At 37.4% G+C, this 16,098-nt stretch overlaps 1 protein-coding gene and 1 pseudogene across 2 annotated transcripts in view; both read left to right on the top strand.

The window, feature by feature from the left end:
- The window catches only part of LRP6 (LDL receptor related protein 6), a 149,616-nt gene that overhangs the window by 63,661 nt on the left and 69,857 nt on the right, over positions 1-16,098 (top strand). For both annotated transcript variants that reach the window (XM_023226169.1, XM_023226170.1), the window contains exon 3: positions 2,283-2,480. In XM_023226169.1, coding sequence (XP_023081937.1) covers positions 2,283-2,480 — 198 coding nt within the window. The remainder of the gene's footprint in view (positions 1-2,282; positions 2,481-16,098) is intronic.
- LOC111552078 lies at positions 4,940-6,221 on the top strand (annotated as a pseudogene).

The following is a 16,098-nucleotide window of genomic DNA, read 5'->3' as shown; positions in this document are numbered from 1 at the left end:
TCAAAATGTGATGAACAAACAATATTTTGTAAGGTTGCTTAAGATTTAAGTAAGATAATGTATGTAAAGCCATTAGCACAGTGCCTTGTATCTAGAATGTGTATTTTTCCCCCTACATGATATTCTCCTCATCATTCCTTTGAGTAAGCAGTTCATATGAAATAGTGGAGATATCAACATGCATAAGTAGATTCATTTCAGTGTTACCATTCCACCAATTATTTGAGTAAAACTTATACCTGAATTTCATTTGGGTTTCAGCACATTTATTAAGTGCCTGATCTGTTTCATAGCACCCTCATTACTTTTTTTTTTGAGACAGAGTCTTGTTCTGTTACCTAGGCTGGAGTGCAGTGGCATACAATCTCAGCTCACTACAACCTCGGCCTCCTGGATTCAAGCGATTTTCCTGCTTCAGCTTCCTGAGTAGCTGGGATTATAGGCACCTGCCACTACACCTGACTAATTTTTGTGTTTTTAGTAGAGATGGGGTTTCACCATGTTGACCAGGCTGGTCTTGAACTCCTGACCTGAAGTGATACACCCGCCTTGGCCTCCCAAAGTGCTAGGATTACAAGTGTGAGCCACCATTCCTGGCCTCTCATTAACTTTTGAAAATATGCTTTTAAGTGAAGTATAACACATTAAGAGTTTTTCTATTTTTTTTTTCTTTTTTGAGACGGAATTTCACTCTTGTCGTCTAGGCTAGAGTACAATGGTGCGATCTTGGCTCACTGCAACCTCCGCCTCCCAGGTTCAAGCAGTTCTCCTGCCTCAGCCTCCCTAGTAGTTGGGATAACAGGCGCCCTCGGCTCACTTTTTTTTTTTTTTTTTTGTATTTTTAGTAGACATGGGGTTTCACCATGTTGGCCAGGCTGGTCTCGAACTCTTGACCTCAGGTGATCCGCCTGACTCAGCTTCCCAAAGTGCTGGGATTACAGGTGCCTCGACCCTCCGAAAGTGCTGGGATTACAGGCTCCTCGACCTCCCAAAGTGCTTGGATTACAGGTGCCTCGACCTCCCAAAGTGCTGGGATTACAGGCATGAGCCACCACTCCCAGCCCAAGAGAGTTCTTCTTTTACATCAAAGAAAAATTTCTTTTTCTGTAATGAGACTATTAGGTGTTTCATTTTTTATTTTGAAAAGTCTTCAAACTGGTGGAATAAAAGCAAAAGTAGTATAGCAAACCCCTCTATATCCTAACTACAATACAATTAGCATATTTAGGAAATTAACATTAGTACAGTGCTATGTAATTTGACACCACATCAGTTTTGCCTCTTCCCCCTCGTGATGTCTGCATAGCATTTCTTTTTCGTACTTCATCAGTCCAAGATCATACACTTGATGTAGTTATCATGTCTCTTTGCTCTCCTCCAATCTAGATTGGTTCCTCACCCTTTTTTTTTTTTTGACTTTTATGACATTGATATTGTCAAAGGCCAACTGTTTTGCAGTGTTTCTCAACTTGAGTCACACTGTTTCCTCATAATTTTATTTGGGGTATGCATTTTTTGGGGGCAGGAATAATCTGGAAGAGAGACCATATCAAAGACACTATGTTCGGTAAAGGTATATCATATGAAGAGGTATATAATGCCAGTTTGTTCTCTAATTGGTGATGTTAATTTAGATGACTCAGTTAAGGTGGTATCCACTGGGTTTATTTTCTCTACAGTTATCACTTTCTTCTTTGTTGTTAACAAGTAATCTATGGGGAGATACATTGAAATGGTGTAAATATCCTTTTTACCAATTCATTTTGATTCAGTGGTTTTTGGATCCTTGATGATACTTGTCTGAATCAGATATTACCAGGGTGCAAATGGTAGGTATTAGAATTTCAAAATACAATTTCTAAGAGTTTTAGTTTTAGTGTCCCCTGAAATGAGGTGGTTTTTTTTTTTTTTTTTTGGAGACGGAGACTTGCTGTGTTGCCAGGCTGGAGTGCAGTAGCACGATCTCAGCTGTCTGCAACCTCTGCCTCCTGGGTTCAGCCGATTCTCCTGCCTCAGCCTCCTGAATAGCTGGGACTGCAGGCACACACCACCACCATGCCCAGCTAATTTTTGTATTTTTAGTAGAGACGGGGTTTCACCCTGTTGGCCAGGATGGTCTTGATCTCTTGACTTCATGATCTGCCTGCCTCAGCCTCCCAGAGTGCTGGGATTACAGGTGTGAGCCACCGCGTGCGGTCTGAGCTTTCTTTAATAGTAATAATTACAGAGTATTTGATTGATACCTGCTCTGTCATGGCTTTAATTATTTTTATGCTTTTTAGGTTCATGTACTGGACAGACTGGGGAGAAGTGCCAAAGATAGAACGTGCTGGAATGGATGGCTCAAGTCGCTTCATTATAATAAACAGTGAAATTTACTGGCCAAATGGACTGACTTTGGATTATGAAGAACAAAAGCTTTATTGGGCAGATGCAAAACTTAATTTCATCCACAAATCAAATCTGGATGGAACAAATCGGTAAGATGATAAGATTAAAAAAAACTTTTAAGAAAACTCCATGAAACCTTAATCTATTAAAAGTACAAAGTCTAATTTTATTAAGAAATATGTTTATTTTTGATTAAGTGCCAGAGGGGAAGAAGAATAGTCTTTTAGTTAGCTCTTTAAAAGTGCTTTAAAAGTAATTACATTTATCATCCATTTTGATAGCATTTAGAATTTGCAGGCTGTATTTCCTCTTTCCTTACTCTGAGCTAATTTAGTTCTTCAGGGGTTCTCCACCAGGGGTGGCATCTTTACTCCCTTTGTTTGGAAATGTGTGGAGAATTTTGTTTGACCCAAGGACTGGGAGTGTTACTAGTATTTTAGTTCTGGTGTTAGGGGAAGGTCCAAGGTTGCTAAACATCCTGCAGTGTGCTGGGCATCAGTACAACAAAGAGTGTCCCACGCAAAATGACCAGTAAAGCCCCCGAGTCCTGCTAGTGGAACTTTGATAAATCTCTGCACTAGAATGGGGTTTGGTCAGCATTTTCTGTAAAGGCTCAGATAGTAAATATTTTAGGCTTATGATCTCCGGTTCAGCTACTTCTGCTACTGTAGTTTAAAAGCAGCTATAGTAATGCATAAGGGAATAGGCATGACTGTGTCCCAGCAAAACTTTATTTATCTATTTACGTATTTATTTTAGACAGTCTCGCCCTGTCATCCAGGCCGGAATGCAGTGATCTCAGCTCAGTGCAACCTCTGTCTCCTGGGCTCAAGCAATCTTCCTGCCTCAGCCTCCCGAGTAGCTGGGACTATAGACACACGCCGTCACATCGGGCTAATTTTTGTATTTTTTGTAAAGATGGCGTGTCACCATGTTGCCCAGGCTGGTCTTATCCCTGAACTCCAAGTGATTCACCGGCCTCGGCCTCTGAAAGTGCTAGAATTACAGGCATCAGCCATAGCACCCGGCGTAAAACTTTATTTGTAAAGCACAATGAGCCTGTGGGCTCTAGTTTGCTCATCCCTGGACAAGGAGAAAACCTACTGTGTGTACCATACATTTCAGTGTTCAAGGAAGACAAAGTCTATAATACATAAACACGGAATTTCTTCTCAGATTATGTTCAGATTTTTAAAGACATTTTATATTTGGATTCTTGTGTTTTAATGATAATTTTGATTTTTGGTCTCAACCTGAGACCTCACCAGATGAGAGTTTTTGGTGATTGAAGGATCTTTTTCAATGTGTAAACATTTGTCAATTATCTGAACTAAGAATAGACATTTAGAAGTACTGAAAACCAGGAAAGATTTAGAGAATTCAGTTAAACTTTTTGTAATCATGGAGTTGGAGTATTTTTTGCCTTCTTTCAAAAAAAGAGCGAAATGATATAGAACAATGTGGTTTAAAGTAAATTTAAATGTCAAAAAGTAAGTATATGATGAATATAGAAACAACTGCTGTTTTTGACCTCAAATCTGGCTGTGAGGGGGATTCGAGGAAGGTGGATGTGACCATGTCATAGTATTTTTGTTTTCGTTTTTAACTAAAACCTACAGAAACTAGATAGCAAATCCAAATCTATGGATAAAGTTGACCATAGCCTTAGGCATTTGAAAATAACTAGATAAGGGCAAACCACCAACAACCACTGACAGAAACTAGGTAGCAAATCCAAAAACATGGATAAAATTGACTATAGCCTTAGGGATTTGAAAGTACAACTAGATAAGAGCAAATCACCAACAGCCACAAGACCTCCATGTTATCACTGTCTATGCAAGAGTAAGCAGGGAGATTTAACAGGGTGTCTCATAAGACTTGAAAGCAGGGGAACGCCAAAATAGCCACAACTATTTGCTGGACAAGATGGTGGGTTATTTTAAGAACAGCAGCTGAAATGGGAGGGTGGGAGGATTGCCCACTCCAATATTAGGCAAGTGCAGTGTGACCATGGTAAAGACAGAAGAAGCTAGAGTAATCTAGCCCCAGCGAACTCTCAAAATGGAACTACTGAAATGAACCTGCCAGAGTGCTCATCCAGGACAGAGCACCACACTGATTAAAACAAAACTGAATAGGACAGAATAATCCAAATTGAGCAGGATAGGGACAATAGAATAGAGAAGAACAGGAGGAGAAGGAAAGAGAAGGTTCAGATAAGAATGGGAAGATCAATGGCTAGTAGATCTCAGAAAGCAAGCTACCAGGTTTTTTAACATTATGTGAAAACAACGGAGGAATGAATTCTGTGACATTAGAAAAACTACCTTGAACTCTACATTATTTTAAAAGTTCAGGAACACTAATTTTACATAGACAAGAGAAACAGAAAAGTATCAAGGTAAAATCCCATTTAAAGTTATTATAAAGGAAAAAACAAAAGCTCTTATAAATAAAAGCACCCCAGAAAAACATGACCGCACAACAGATCAAACCTCTATTATAAAATGAGCTGGAGAAGGAGGAGGCTGCGAATCACTTACAAATGATGTAGAAGCAGTACCCAAACCCTGAGTTCCAGGAGGGTGAGCGAGTGCTGTGCTTTCATGGGCTGCTGCTTTATGAAATGAAACGTGTAAAGGTTGCCATAAAGGACAAATAAGTGAAATACTTTATACATTACAGTGGTTGGAATAAAAATTGGGATGCATAGGTTCCCGAGAGCAGAGTACTCAAATACATGGACACCAATTTGCAGAAACAGAATTTCAAAAAGCCAATCAGGAGCGGTATGCAGAGGGGAAGCTGAGAGGTGCTGCCCCAAGAAAGAAGACATCTGGTCTGCAACAGAAGATGTTGAAGTGAAAACAAAAAAGAACAAACAGAAAATACCTGGAAATGGAGATGGTGGCAGTTCCAGTGAGACGCCTCAGCCTCCTTGGAAGAAAAGGGCCCAGGTAGATCCTCCTCTTGAAAATGAGGACACATTCATGAACAGAGTTGAAGCTAAAAAGTGAAAATTCCTGAAGAGCTGAAATCATGGCTTGTTGATGACTGGGACTTAATTACCAGACAAAAACATCTCTTTTATCTTTCTGCCAAGAAGAATGTGGATTCCATTCTTCAGGATTATGCAAATTACAAAAAAATCTCATGGAAACACAGATAGTGAGTATGCTGTTAATGAATTTGTGGCAAGGATAGAAGAATACTTCAACGTAATGTTGGGTACCCAGCTACTCCAAATTTGACAGACCACAGTATGCTGAAATTCTTGCAGATCACCCTCATGTACTCATGTCCCAGGTTTATGGAGCACCACATCTATTGATGTACAAATTAAAGCAATGTTGGCCTATACACCTCTGGATGAGAAGAGCCCTGTGGTGTTTTTTTTGTTGTTTTTTGTTTTTTGTTTTTTTGAGATGGAGTCTCGCTCTGTTGCCCAAGTGGGAATGCAGTGGCATGATCTCAACTCATTACAACCTCTGCCTCCCCGGTTCAAGCGATTCTCCTGACTCAGCCTCCTGAGTAGCTGGGATTGCAGGTGTGCACCACCACGCCCATCTAATTTTTGTATTTTTAGTAGCGACGGGGTTTCACCATTTGGTCAGGCTGACTCAAACTCCTGACGTCATGATCCACCCACTTCAGCCTCCCAAAGTGCTGGGATTACAGGCATGAGCCACTGCGCCTGGCAGAGCCTTGTTTTATTACTGAATTATCTTTACAGTTTCCTAAAGTACCTGGCAAAGAATTCTGCAGCATTTTTTAGTGCCCAGCAATTATGAATGGCTCCTCCAGAGAACCATCAGAAAGCTGTGTGAGAGGCGCTCTCACTCACTTAATGTTTGGATCTCTGTAAACATATTTTTGTTCTTAGTCTTTCTGTTGTACAAAGGACGTACTTTGAAGATGTTATTGTACAACAATTGATGTTTTTCTGTTTAATTTTAAACAGAAAATAAAAGGAGTAATAGCTCCTTTTTTCCTATCTTACCTTTTTTTTCACTTCAAAGTTGCTGCCAGTGTATTCAACAATGGACAACAGAGGCACATGCTGTAGAGTGTTTTATTGCCTAGTTGACAGAGCTGCCTTTGAATGCTGGTGGTCCTGTTCCTTTGACCCTACGTACTTTTATAATATGTGTTCATGCTATATGACAAAATGCTGTGATTCCTAGTGCCAAAGGTTCAATTCAGTGTATATAATTGAACACACTCATCCATGTGTGCTCCTTTTTGTTAGGGTTCTTAAATAGCCCATTCTTTGCAAGTCATCCATGTTGTTCCTTAGGCGTTTAACTTTGCTCAGATTGTTGAAGAATGGTGTCTTGTTGCATGGTTTTTGTATTTGTATCTAGTGCACATTTTAACATGGTAGATGTGATGCATTATGTAGCTAGTTTTCTGAAAAAGTCAGTCTTTTAGGAATTATTTTTCAAATCTTCAATAAATTTTTTCTTTAAATTTCAAATAAATAAATGAGTCAAAAGTCATTGAGAAACCAATATGACGTGTGAAAGGACAACATAAGATTAGAAAAATTTAGAAATGACTCACGCTTATAATCCCAGCACTTTGGAAGGCCAAGGCAGGTGGATCACCTGAGGTCAGGAGTTTAAGGCCAGCCTGGCCAACATGGTGAAACCCCATCTCCATTAAAAATACAAAAATTTGCTGGACATGGTGACACACGCCTGTAATCACAACTACTTGGGAGGCTGAGGCAGTAGAATCGCTTGAATCTGGGAGGCAGAGGTTGCAGTGAGCCAAGATCGCGCCATTGCACTCCAACCTGGGCGACAAGAGCAAAACTCTGTCTAAAAAAAAAAAAGAAAAATTCGGAAATGAAATGATAGAACTTAAGAAATAATTTGAAAAGTCGCTTCAGAAAAGAAAACTAGAAGGGACACTAGGTTGAATAAACCAAACCACCTTTAAATAGAGGTTGAAAAGAAGGAAAAATTTAAAGACCAAAAAGAAATACAGAAAGATAAAAGATGATTTGAGAGAAAATGATAAATATTGAAGATAGGCAAAGAAGAAACAACACACATATAATAAGACTCTTTAGAAAGCAAAGCAGAACAAGGGAATAGAACAACTATGAACAACTATAGAAAAAGTTTCTTACAAGAAGATTTGTGACTGGGCACGGTGACTCATACCTGTAATCCCAGTACTTTGGGAGGCCAAGATGGGTGGATTGCCAGAGATCAGGAGTTTGAGACCATCCTGGCCAACATGGTGAAACCCCGTCCCTACTAAAATTACAAAAATTAGCCAAGCATGGTGGTGGGTGCCTGTAATCCCAGCTTCTCAGGAGGCTACGGCAGGAGAACCGCTTGAATTCTGCAGAGGTTGCAGAATCTGTTCACTGCAACCTCTGCCTCTTTGGCACAAGCTATCCTCCCACCTGAGCCTCCCAAGGTACTGGGACTACAGGTGCACACCACCAGACCTGACTAATTTTTTTGTATTTTTAATAGAGACGGGGTTTCACCATGTTGCCCAACTTGTCTCGAACTCTTGGACTCAAGTGATCCGCCTGCCTCGGCCTACCAGTGTTGGGATTACAGGTGGGAGCCACCATGCCTGGCCATAAATTTAATTCTTATAGTAACTACTATTATTATTATGGTGTGGTCATAATAAATATCATTATTCTGAAGCTTTATATTGTTTTATATTGTTGCATCAAGTAAGTGAGTATTAGGACATATTATATTGCTCCAGCATATGCTAGATTCTTGTGTGCAAGAGAGAAGTATAGATGTAATACTGCAGAAGTTAAGTCAAACTGATAATTCCATATTTTAATGGAAAGTTACTTACTAGTATGCGCTTACTAGGTATTTTATCTTTCAAAAATACATCTACCCAACTGTGTTGGTTCGTTTCCTGACTATGAACACTGAAGAGGACTAGATCAAAAATGACCAATTGAGTAGCAGTTGAACATTTACAGTGCTGTGAGCAGTGAACTTCTGTAGCACCCAGATTGTGGTGTTGGGAAAAACCATTCCACCTTAAAAGAAACCAAGCCTTTCTGGCAAAATTGTTGATTCTAGGTTTTGGGCAAGAAATGTACATGCTGAGCTGGAACATTGTCATAACAGATAGTAAGGAGGCTGTTAAAGACTCTTTAGGGTCGTTTCAGAAAGACTAGAGAAATGACTGCAGAACTCCCACTGGCCAGAGATTGGTAGAAACCTGTGAAATGTGTTTAAATTCTTGAGTTCATAATGATATTTTTAAAAGGAATTGGTTACTCTTAGAGCATGATAGGAACAAATTTATTGCCTTGAACATTGATAAATACAAGAAAGAAGCAATTTATCTTGCTTTTCCTATGTGAGTGTACCTCTGGCTAACAAAGTAGTAGGTATGAGAGAGCTATTTCAATTGATAAATGAAAAAGAAATGACAGAATTGCAATACCACCATTTTATAACTTTGGTGAATGAATGGGTCTAGGCAGTGAGCATCGATGGCTACTAACATCACAAGAAGAAAAAGAACAGACATTATTTGCCTTCTGGTGTAAGAACATACTACTACCTACTATTTTGTCAAAAGAATCAGTTCAACATGAGTCTGGTCAAGGCTCCATATATCAGCTGGCCATTTGTAGGAAATACAGAGGACAGAGAAATATTGAACTGCATCATGAGAGTACATCAGCAGATCTGGACATATAAATGAAATATCTTAGGTACTTTAACAGAGAGATTGTAAGGAAAAGACAGACAGGAAAAAAGCCTTGAACGCTCTACCAAGAAAAAAAAATTCTTTGATCAACAAATTTGGTAAAGTTGCAGGATACAAAATCAACACAAAAAGATTAGTAACATTTCTGTACACAAACAGCAAACTAGCTGAAAAAGAAATTAAGAAGGCAGTGTCATTTACAATAGCTGTAAGAAACTAATAAAATACCTAGGAATAAATTTAACCAAGGAGGTGAAAGACTTCTTCAGAGAAAGCTACAAAACACTGATAAAGGAAATTGAAGAGGATACAGACAAATGGAAAGACATTTCATGCTCATGGATTGGAACAATTCTTATTGTTAAAATGACCATACTACCCAAAGCAACCTACAGGTTAAGTGGAGTCTGTGTCAAAATACCAATGACATTCTGCACAGAAATAGAAAAAAAATCCTAAAATTTGTATGGGACCATAAAAGACCCTGAATACCCAAAGCAGTCCTGAGCAAAAAGAACAAAGCTGCAGACATCATACTAACAGACTTCAAAATATACCACAAAGTTGTAGTAACCAAAGCAGCATGGTACTGGCATAAAAACAGAAACACAGAGCAATGGAACAGAATAGAAAATCCAGAAATTAATCCATGTATCTATAGCCAATTGCTTTTTGACAAAAGTGCCAAGAACATAGATTGGGGAAAGGATAATCTTTTCGGTAAATGATGCTGGGGAAACTGGATATCCACATGTGGAAGAATGAAACTAGACACCCACCTCTCACCTTATACAAAAATCACCTCAGAATGGATCAAAGACCTAAATGTAAGACTTGAAACTATAAAACTATGAGAGTAAACCATAGAGGAAATGCTTCAGAACATTGGTCTGGGAAAAGATTTTATGAATAAGACCTCAAAAATGCAGGCAACAAAAGCAAAAAATACCAGATGCATTATATCAAAACTAAAAAGCTTCTACACAGCAAAGGAAACAGCACAGTGAAAAGACGACCTACAGAATGAGAGAAGATATTTGCAAATTACTCATCTGACATGGGATTAATATCCAGAATATACAAGGAACTCAAACAGTTCAACAGCAAAAAAACAGTTTGTTTAAAAAATGGGGAAATGATCCAAATAGACATTTATCAAAAGAAGGCATATAAATGGCCACAGACATATGGAAAAATGCTCAACATCACAAATCATCTGGGAAATGCAGATTAAATTCACAGTGAAATGTCATCTCACCCTAGTTAGGATATGGCTGTTACCAAAAAGACAAAAAATAATACTGTCAAGAATGCACAGAAAAGGGAACTCTTACACACTGTTGGTGGGAGTATAAACTAGTACAGCCACTATGGAGAATAGTATGGAAGTTCCTTAGGAAATTACAAATAGAACTACCATATGATCCAGCAGTCTCACTACCTGGTATTTACCCAAAGGAAAGGAAATCAGTGTATCAAGACATTTGCACCCTTATGTTTATTGCAGCACTATTTACAATAGCCAAGATATGGAATCAACCTAGGTGTCCAACATCAGATGAACAGATAAAGAAAACGTGGTATATATACACAATAGAATACCATTCAGCCATAAAAATAATGAAATCCTGTCATTCCCAGCAATATGGATAGACCTGGAGGACATTATCTTAAGTGAAATAAGCCCAGGAACAGAAAATTAAACCATGCATGTTCTCACTCATATGTGGAAGGTAAATGTTGATCTCACAAAAGTAAAGAGCAGAATAGGGGATACTAGAGGCTGGAAAGGGTAGGGGAAAGGAGGAGATAAGAGATTTGCTAAAAAATACAAAATTACCGTTAGAAAAAGCTTGAGTGGTCTGTACCACTGTAGGATGACCGTACTTAACAGGTAAAACATTATATCGTTTCAAAGAGGATACTGAGTGTTTCCAACACAGAAATGTTAAATGTTTGAGATTATGGATATGCTGATTACCCTGAGCTGATCACTGTACCTTATATGTATTGCAACATTGCTGTGTATACCACAAATATGTGTAATTATCATGTACCAGTTAAACATTTTTTAAAAGAGAGACTTTAAAAGAAATAGCAAATGAAAATGGGGCTTAAGGCTAAACTATTTTTCTGTGGATGCATACTTATGAAAAGCAGTGAAACTATAAAGGCAAGAAAGTGACTAACAGAAAATCAGAATAGTTGTTACTTCTGTGAAGAGGGAGGGATTGGGACAGGGTTCATGCAGGGCCTTTTGAAGTCGTCAGAAGCCTTTTGATTCACCCAAATCAAGTTTTTTTCCTTCATCTGGGTGAATTCATGGTTACAAGAGTGTTTGCCTTATAGTAACTTCTTAAGCTATGTTTGTTTTGTATGCTTTTCTCTGTATTGGCTTTATTTTTTTAAAAAAAGATTAAAAATAGTCTTGAGCAGATATCACCTGTAGGTTTTTTTAATAAAGGGATTTTATCAGGTTGAGGAAGTTCCTTTCTATTCCTAGTTTACAGACAGTTTTACCATGAATAATTACTGGATTCTGTCCAGTCCTTTTTCTGCATCTATGGAAATGATTATGCGGTTTTATTCTTTATTTTGTGAACATGGTGAATTTCAGTAATTGGTTTTCAGTTGTTAAACCAATCTTGCATTTCTGGGATAAGTTCTACTTGGTCATGGTTTATACTTCTTTTGAAATGTTGTTAGATTTTGTTTGCTAATATTCTGTTGAGGATTTTTATGCCTTTAATAGTGAAGGATATTGAGTCATAGTTTGTTTTTCTTGTGTTTATTTGGTTTTGAGATTAGCATAATATCAGCCTCCTAGAGTCGGGAGATACTTCCTCTTTCTTTGTTTTGTGGAAGAGTGTGTGACCAGTTGATACAATTTTTCCTGCAAATATGTGGTAGAATTTGCCATCGAAGCCATCTGGGCATGGGGATTTCTTTTTGGGAAGTATTAATTATGAATTCAATTTCCTTGTATGCTGTAGATCTATCAGATTTTCTGTTTCATCTTGAGTCAGTTTTAGTAATTTGGTTTTTTTCCAGGAATATTTTTGTTTCATAAATTTGTGTAATTTGTTGGCATAAAGTTGTTAATGGTATTTCCTAATAATCCTTTTAATTTCTGTAAGCCAGTGTTTCTCTTCCATTCATCACTTTATTCACGGTTTTCACAATTTGCGTCTTTTTTTCTTGGTCAGTCTAGCACTAAAGGGTTGTCAATTTTGTGGATCTTTTCAAAGAACAACCAGCTTCCGGTTTTATTGATTTCCCCCCTTTATTGTTTTTCTGTTTCATTGCCTTTTTTTTTCTTTTTACCCTCATGTTTTTATTTTCTTCATTATGCTTGCTTTGGATTTAATTTACTCTTCTTCCAGTTTCTTAAGGTTAAATCATAAATAATTGACTTGTGATCTCTCTTCTTTTCTAATATAGGCGTTAGTATTCTATATACATTTCCATATTTTGCATTTTCATTTTCTTTTAGCTCAAAATATTTAAAAACTTTTATTGTAATTTCTTCCTTGACCCATTGCTGATTTAGAGGAAATTGAGAAAGAAATTTCAAAAATTTAGAAAATAATTTGATTTCCCAAATTTTCTTCTGTTGATTTCTTGATTGATGAATTTCATTATGGTCAGATAGTAGTATATTTTATATGAGTTCAGCCTTTTAAGATTAATTCTGTCTCCTAGCATGTGGTGTCCTGGAGAAAGTTCCACGTGTACGTGAAAAGATTGTGTATTCTGGTGTTGCATGGAATGTTCTATAGATAGTAGGTTAAGTTGGTTAATAATGTTCAGATTTTCTATATCCTTAGTAATTTTCTATTTAGTTCTTTCCTTTAGTGAGAATAGGGTGCTGAGCTCTCCAACTATATATATTGTTGAACTGCCTATTTTTCCCTTCATTTCTGTCAGATTTTGTTTCATTTGTTCTGGGGCTCTGTTTTTAGGTACCTGTATGTTTCTAATTATATCTTCCCGATGACTCTTTCTCATAAAACCTGCCACTGTATCTCTAGTTACCTTTTTATACTTAAACTCTATTTTGTCTGATAGAGCTGCTCCAACTCTCTTATGGCTACTGTTTACTGTAACCCTTTCTTTTCAATCTATTTGTATCTTTGAATGTAAAATGTGTCTTTTATAAACAGCATATAGTGTAACCTTTGTTTTAGTCAGTCTAACAGCCTTTGCCTTTTGATTGGTGTGTCTATTCACATTGAATGTCATTAATGATATGGTTGGGTTTATGTCTGACATTTTGGTGTTTTTTTTTTTTTAATTTGTCTTATGTCATCTTTGTTCCTTTGTCCTTTGTATTAAGTAGATATTTTCTGGTGTGTCATTTTGATTCCTTGGTTGATAATTTTAAAATGTATTTTTGGGATTGTAAAGGTAATTATTTTAGGGATTGCAACATGCATTTTGTTAAAATCTACTTTGTGGTGATATTAACTTAATTATGTAAAGTACATAGATTTTACTCTAAGTATATTCCCATTCTCTCCCATCCTTTGTGTTATTATTGTCATTTGTATTACATTTCTATTGTATCTAACACAGGGTTATACTTATTGCTTTATACAATCTTATGTCTGTTAAAAAGGTTAAAGAAAAAAGAGAAAACACTATTTATAGAGTCTTTTGTATTAACCTGCATGTTTACTGTTTCTGGTATTCTTCATTTTTCCTGAGGGTTCAAGTTATCATCTGGAGTCATTTCCTTGTTCCAGTATAGTTCTGTTCTCTCCCTTGTCCTTTGTCCTTCAAATAGTTCATTAAAAAAAAATATTTTTCTCTATTCTATGATATTTCTTCCTTTTCATTATTTCTTTTTCTTTATGTATTATGTTTATCGATTCTTATTTCTTAGACTTCATTTCTGAAATGATATATTTTTGTATTTCTCATTCTTTCATCAAGTTCTGTCACCTCACTTCTGAGTTGTCTGATTCTAATTTGTGTTGTTCGTTTATGACTAGTATCTTATTTTAAAGATTTTGACTGTTTTGAAATAAGTTATCAGTTTAATTTGTTCTATTTCCATATCTTTGTGTCATACTTTCATTGTCTGTAGGGATGTTATTCTTCACTTTATCCTCTTCTTATTTTTAATATTAACTTATTAATGGGAATTGACATTAGTACTTTGTTTTCTTATTTTCAGGTGAAACTGTTTTGCTTGAACATACAGAAGAAGGCAGAGTTCATAAGTTTTCCAGTTTCACAGAACTCTCATGTCTATGTGTATATGTTTAAAAACTAATGGCAGTTAGCTTTCTGGGATTTCCTGTCTCTCCCACTTTCCTTCTCCTGCTTTATTCTGTACCTTATTTTTTCATTGTTTCTCCTGTACCAATCATGCACACTTTTCAGTCTGCTCCCAGTGATTTCTCTTCAGTATGAGGCTTTGTCTGGAAGGGAGCCCAGGAAGGACAATTTTGAGAGTTCACAATAGGTTAAAGTATAATGCTAGACCTTTCAGTGCCTGACGATGAATTCATTGTATTCACTTACTCTTGAAGTGGCCAGAACGCGTCATAGCTGGTTGCTGTTCTCAGATTGGTTTACTAAGCTTTCCAATGTTGTCTGTTTTATGTGTTCTGTCCTGCCAGATGTCCTATTGTTTCTTTCTCATATCCTGCAGAGGTGCCAATATCAGTCATATCTTAATGGCTGTTGGTAGTTTTCTGTACCATTTTGTATCCTGGGTTTTACCTAGCTTTGTTGTGAATGTTGTCCATGGGGTTTGGCGTTCATTACCTAGTTGTTCTCTGTTTTCATGTGGAGGATTTGTGGAGATTTTTAAAAAGCTTTGCCATCACTGCTGATGTTGTCTTCTTAGATATTATTATAACCTCACTGTGGTGAAAGGAGGCTTCCTTCCAAGGTTAAGTTCAGATGTCAGTACTCAAGACAGTCCTCTGGTATGATTAAAGAAAGATTTATTACTCACACAAGTGTGCAGTTCTGAGAGAGGGGCAGAAGATGACTATCTGGGAGGAGATCCAGAAACAAAAACTAAATGAGGGCATGCAGGTGTTTTATAAAGGATAAGTCCAGTTGGTGCAGAGTTCGAAAGAACCACCTTGCAAAGTTCAAAGAACTCAGAGAGCTAGCAAGAGGTGCCTGGGAGGTATTGGCAATGGTGAGCTTTATCAGTAAGTTGCATAATATGACAGACATAGGCAGGAGATGATGCTCAGAGATTGCAAGCACTATATGAAAACTTCAGTCAGGTTGGGGGGAGTCTCGGTTTCTTTTCTGTGGTCTCCAGGGTGGTGATCCATTTTTTAGTTTCTGTTATTGTTGTGACCTACTATTGAGGAACTGGGCTTGGATCTTAGCTGCCACTTTGGTTCTTAGCAGCCATGATCAACTAACTCCTCCTTGAAGTAACTTGTGTTTCCAGATGGGAATCAGGAGGTGGGCTTACTTGATAATCTCAGCCAGAGAGAAGAAAGGGGAAAACTATGTGTGGTTATCCCTACTTTGAGGAACAAGTCATAGTTGGCTGGACAAATCATTATATCACCCTTGCATGATAGTGTTCTTAGTTCTGCCTTTGGTTCAGCTCTGTTAATTACATATTTTCTTAAAAACATTTAATTTTATCAAGCATCCCCAGAGCATTTAGTAACTGTACCTAATTTGTGCACCTTACCATTGTGTGAGATCCTTGGTATATAAATAAGCTAGAGTTCTACTCTCAAAAAGGTTATCTGTTATAGAGTTGTTGGATAGGTAAACAGTTACAAAACAGTTCACTAACTGCTATGAGAACATAGAGAAAGAAAACTAACTTGGCTTGTGGCGGGAGGAAATTAAGAATGGCTATGAAAAGAAAGTGACATTTAAATTTAATGTTAGGGCCGGGCACAGTGGCTCACGCCTGTAATCCCAGCATTTTAGGAGGCCAAGGAGGGCGGATCACCTGAGGTCAGGAGTTTGAGACCAGCCTGGTCAATATGGTGAAAT

The sequence above is a fragment of the Piliocolobus tephrosceles genome, chromosome 10, assembly GCF_002776525.5.
Source record: "Piliocolobus tephrosceles isolate RC106 chromosome 10, ASM277652v3, whole genome shotgun sequence".
Taxonomy (NCBI): domain Eukaryota; kingdom Metazoa; phylum Chordata; class Mammalia; order Primates; family Cercopithecidae; genus Piliocolobus; species Piliocolobus tephrosceles.
The sequence above is the reverse complement of the archived record's forward strand: the minus strand, read 5'-3'. Positions and strand labels throughout refer to the sequence as shown.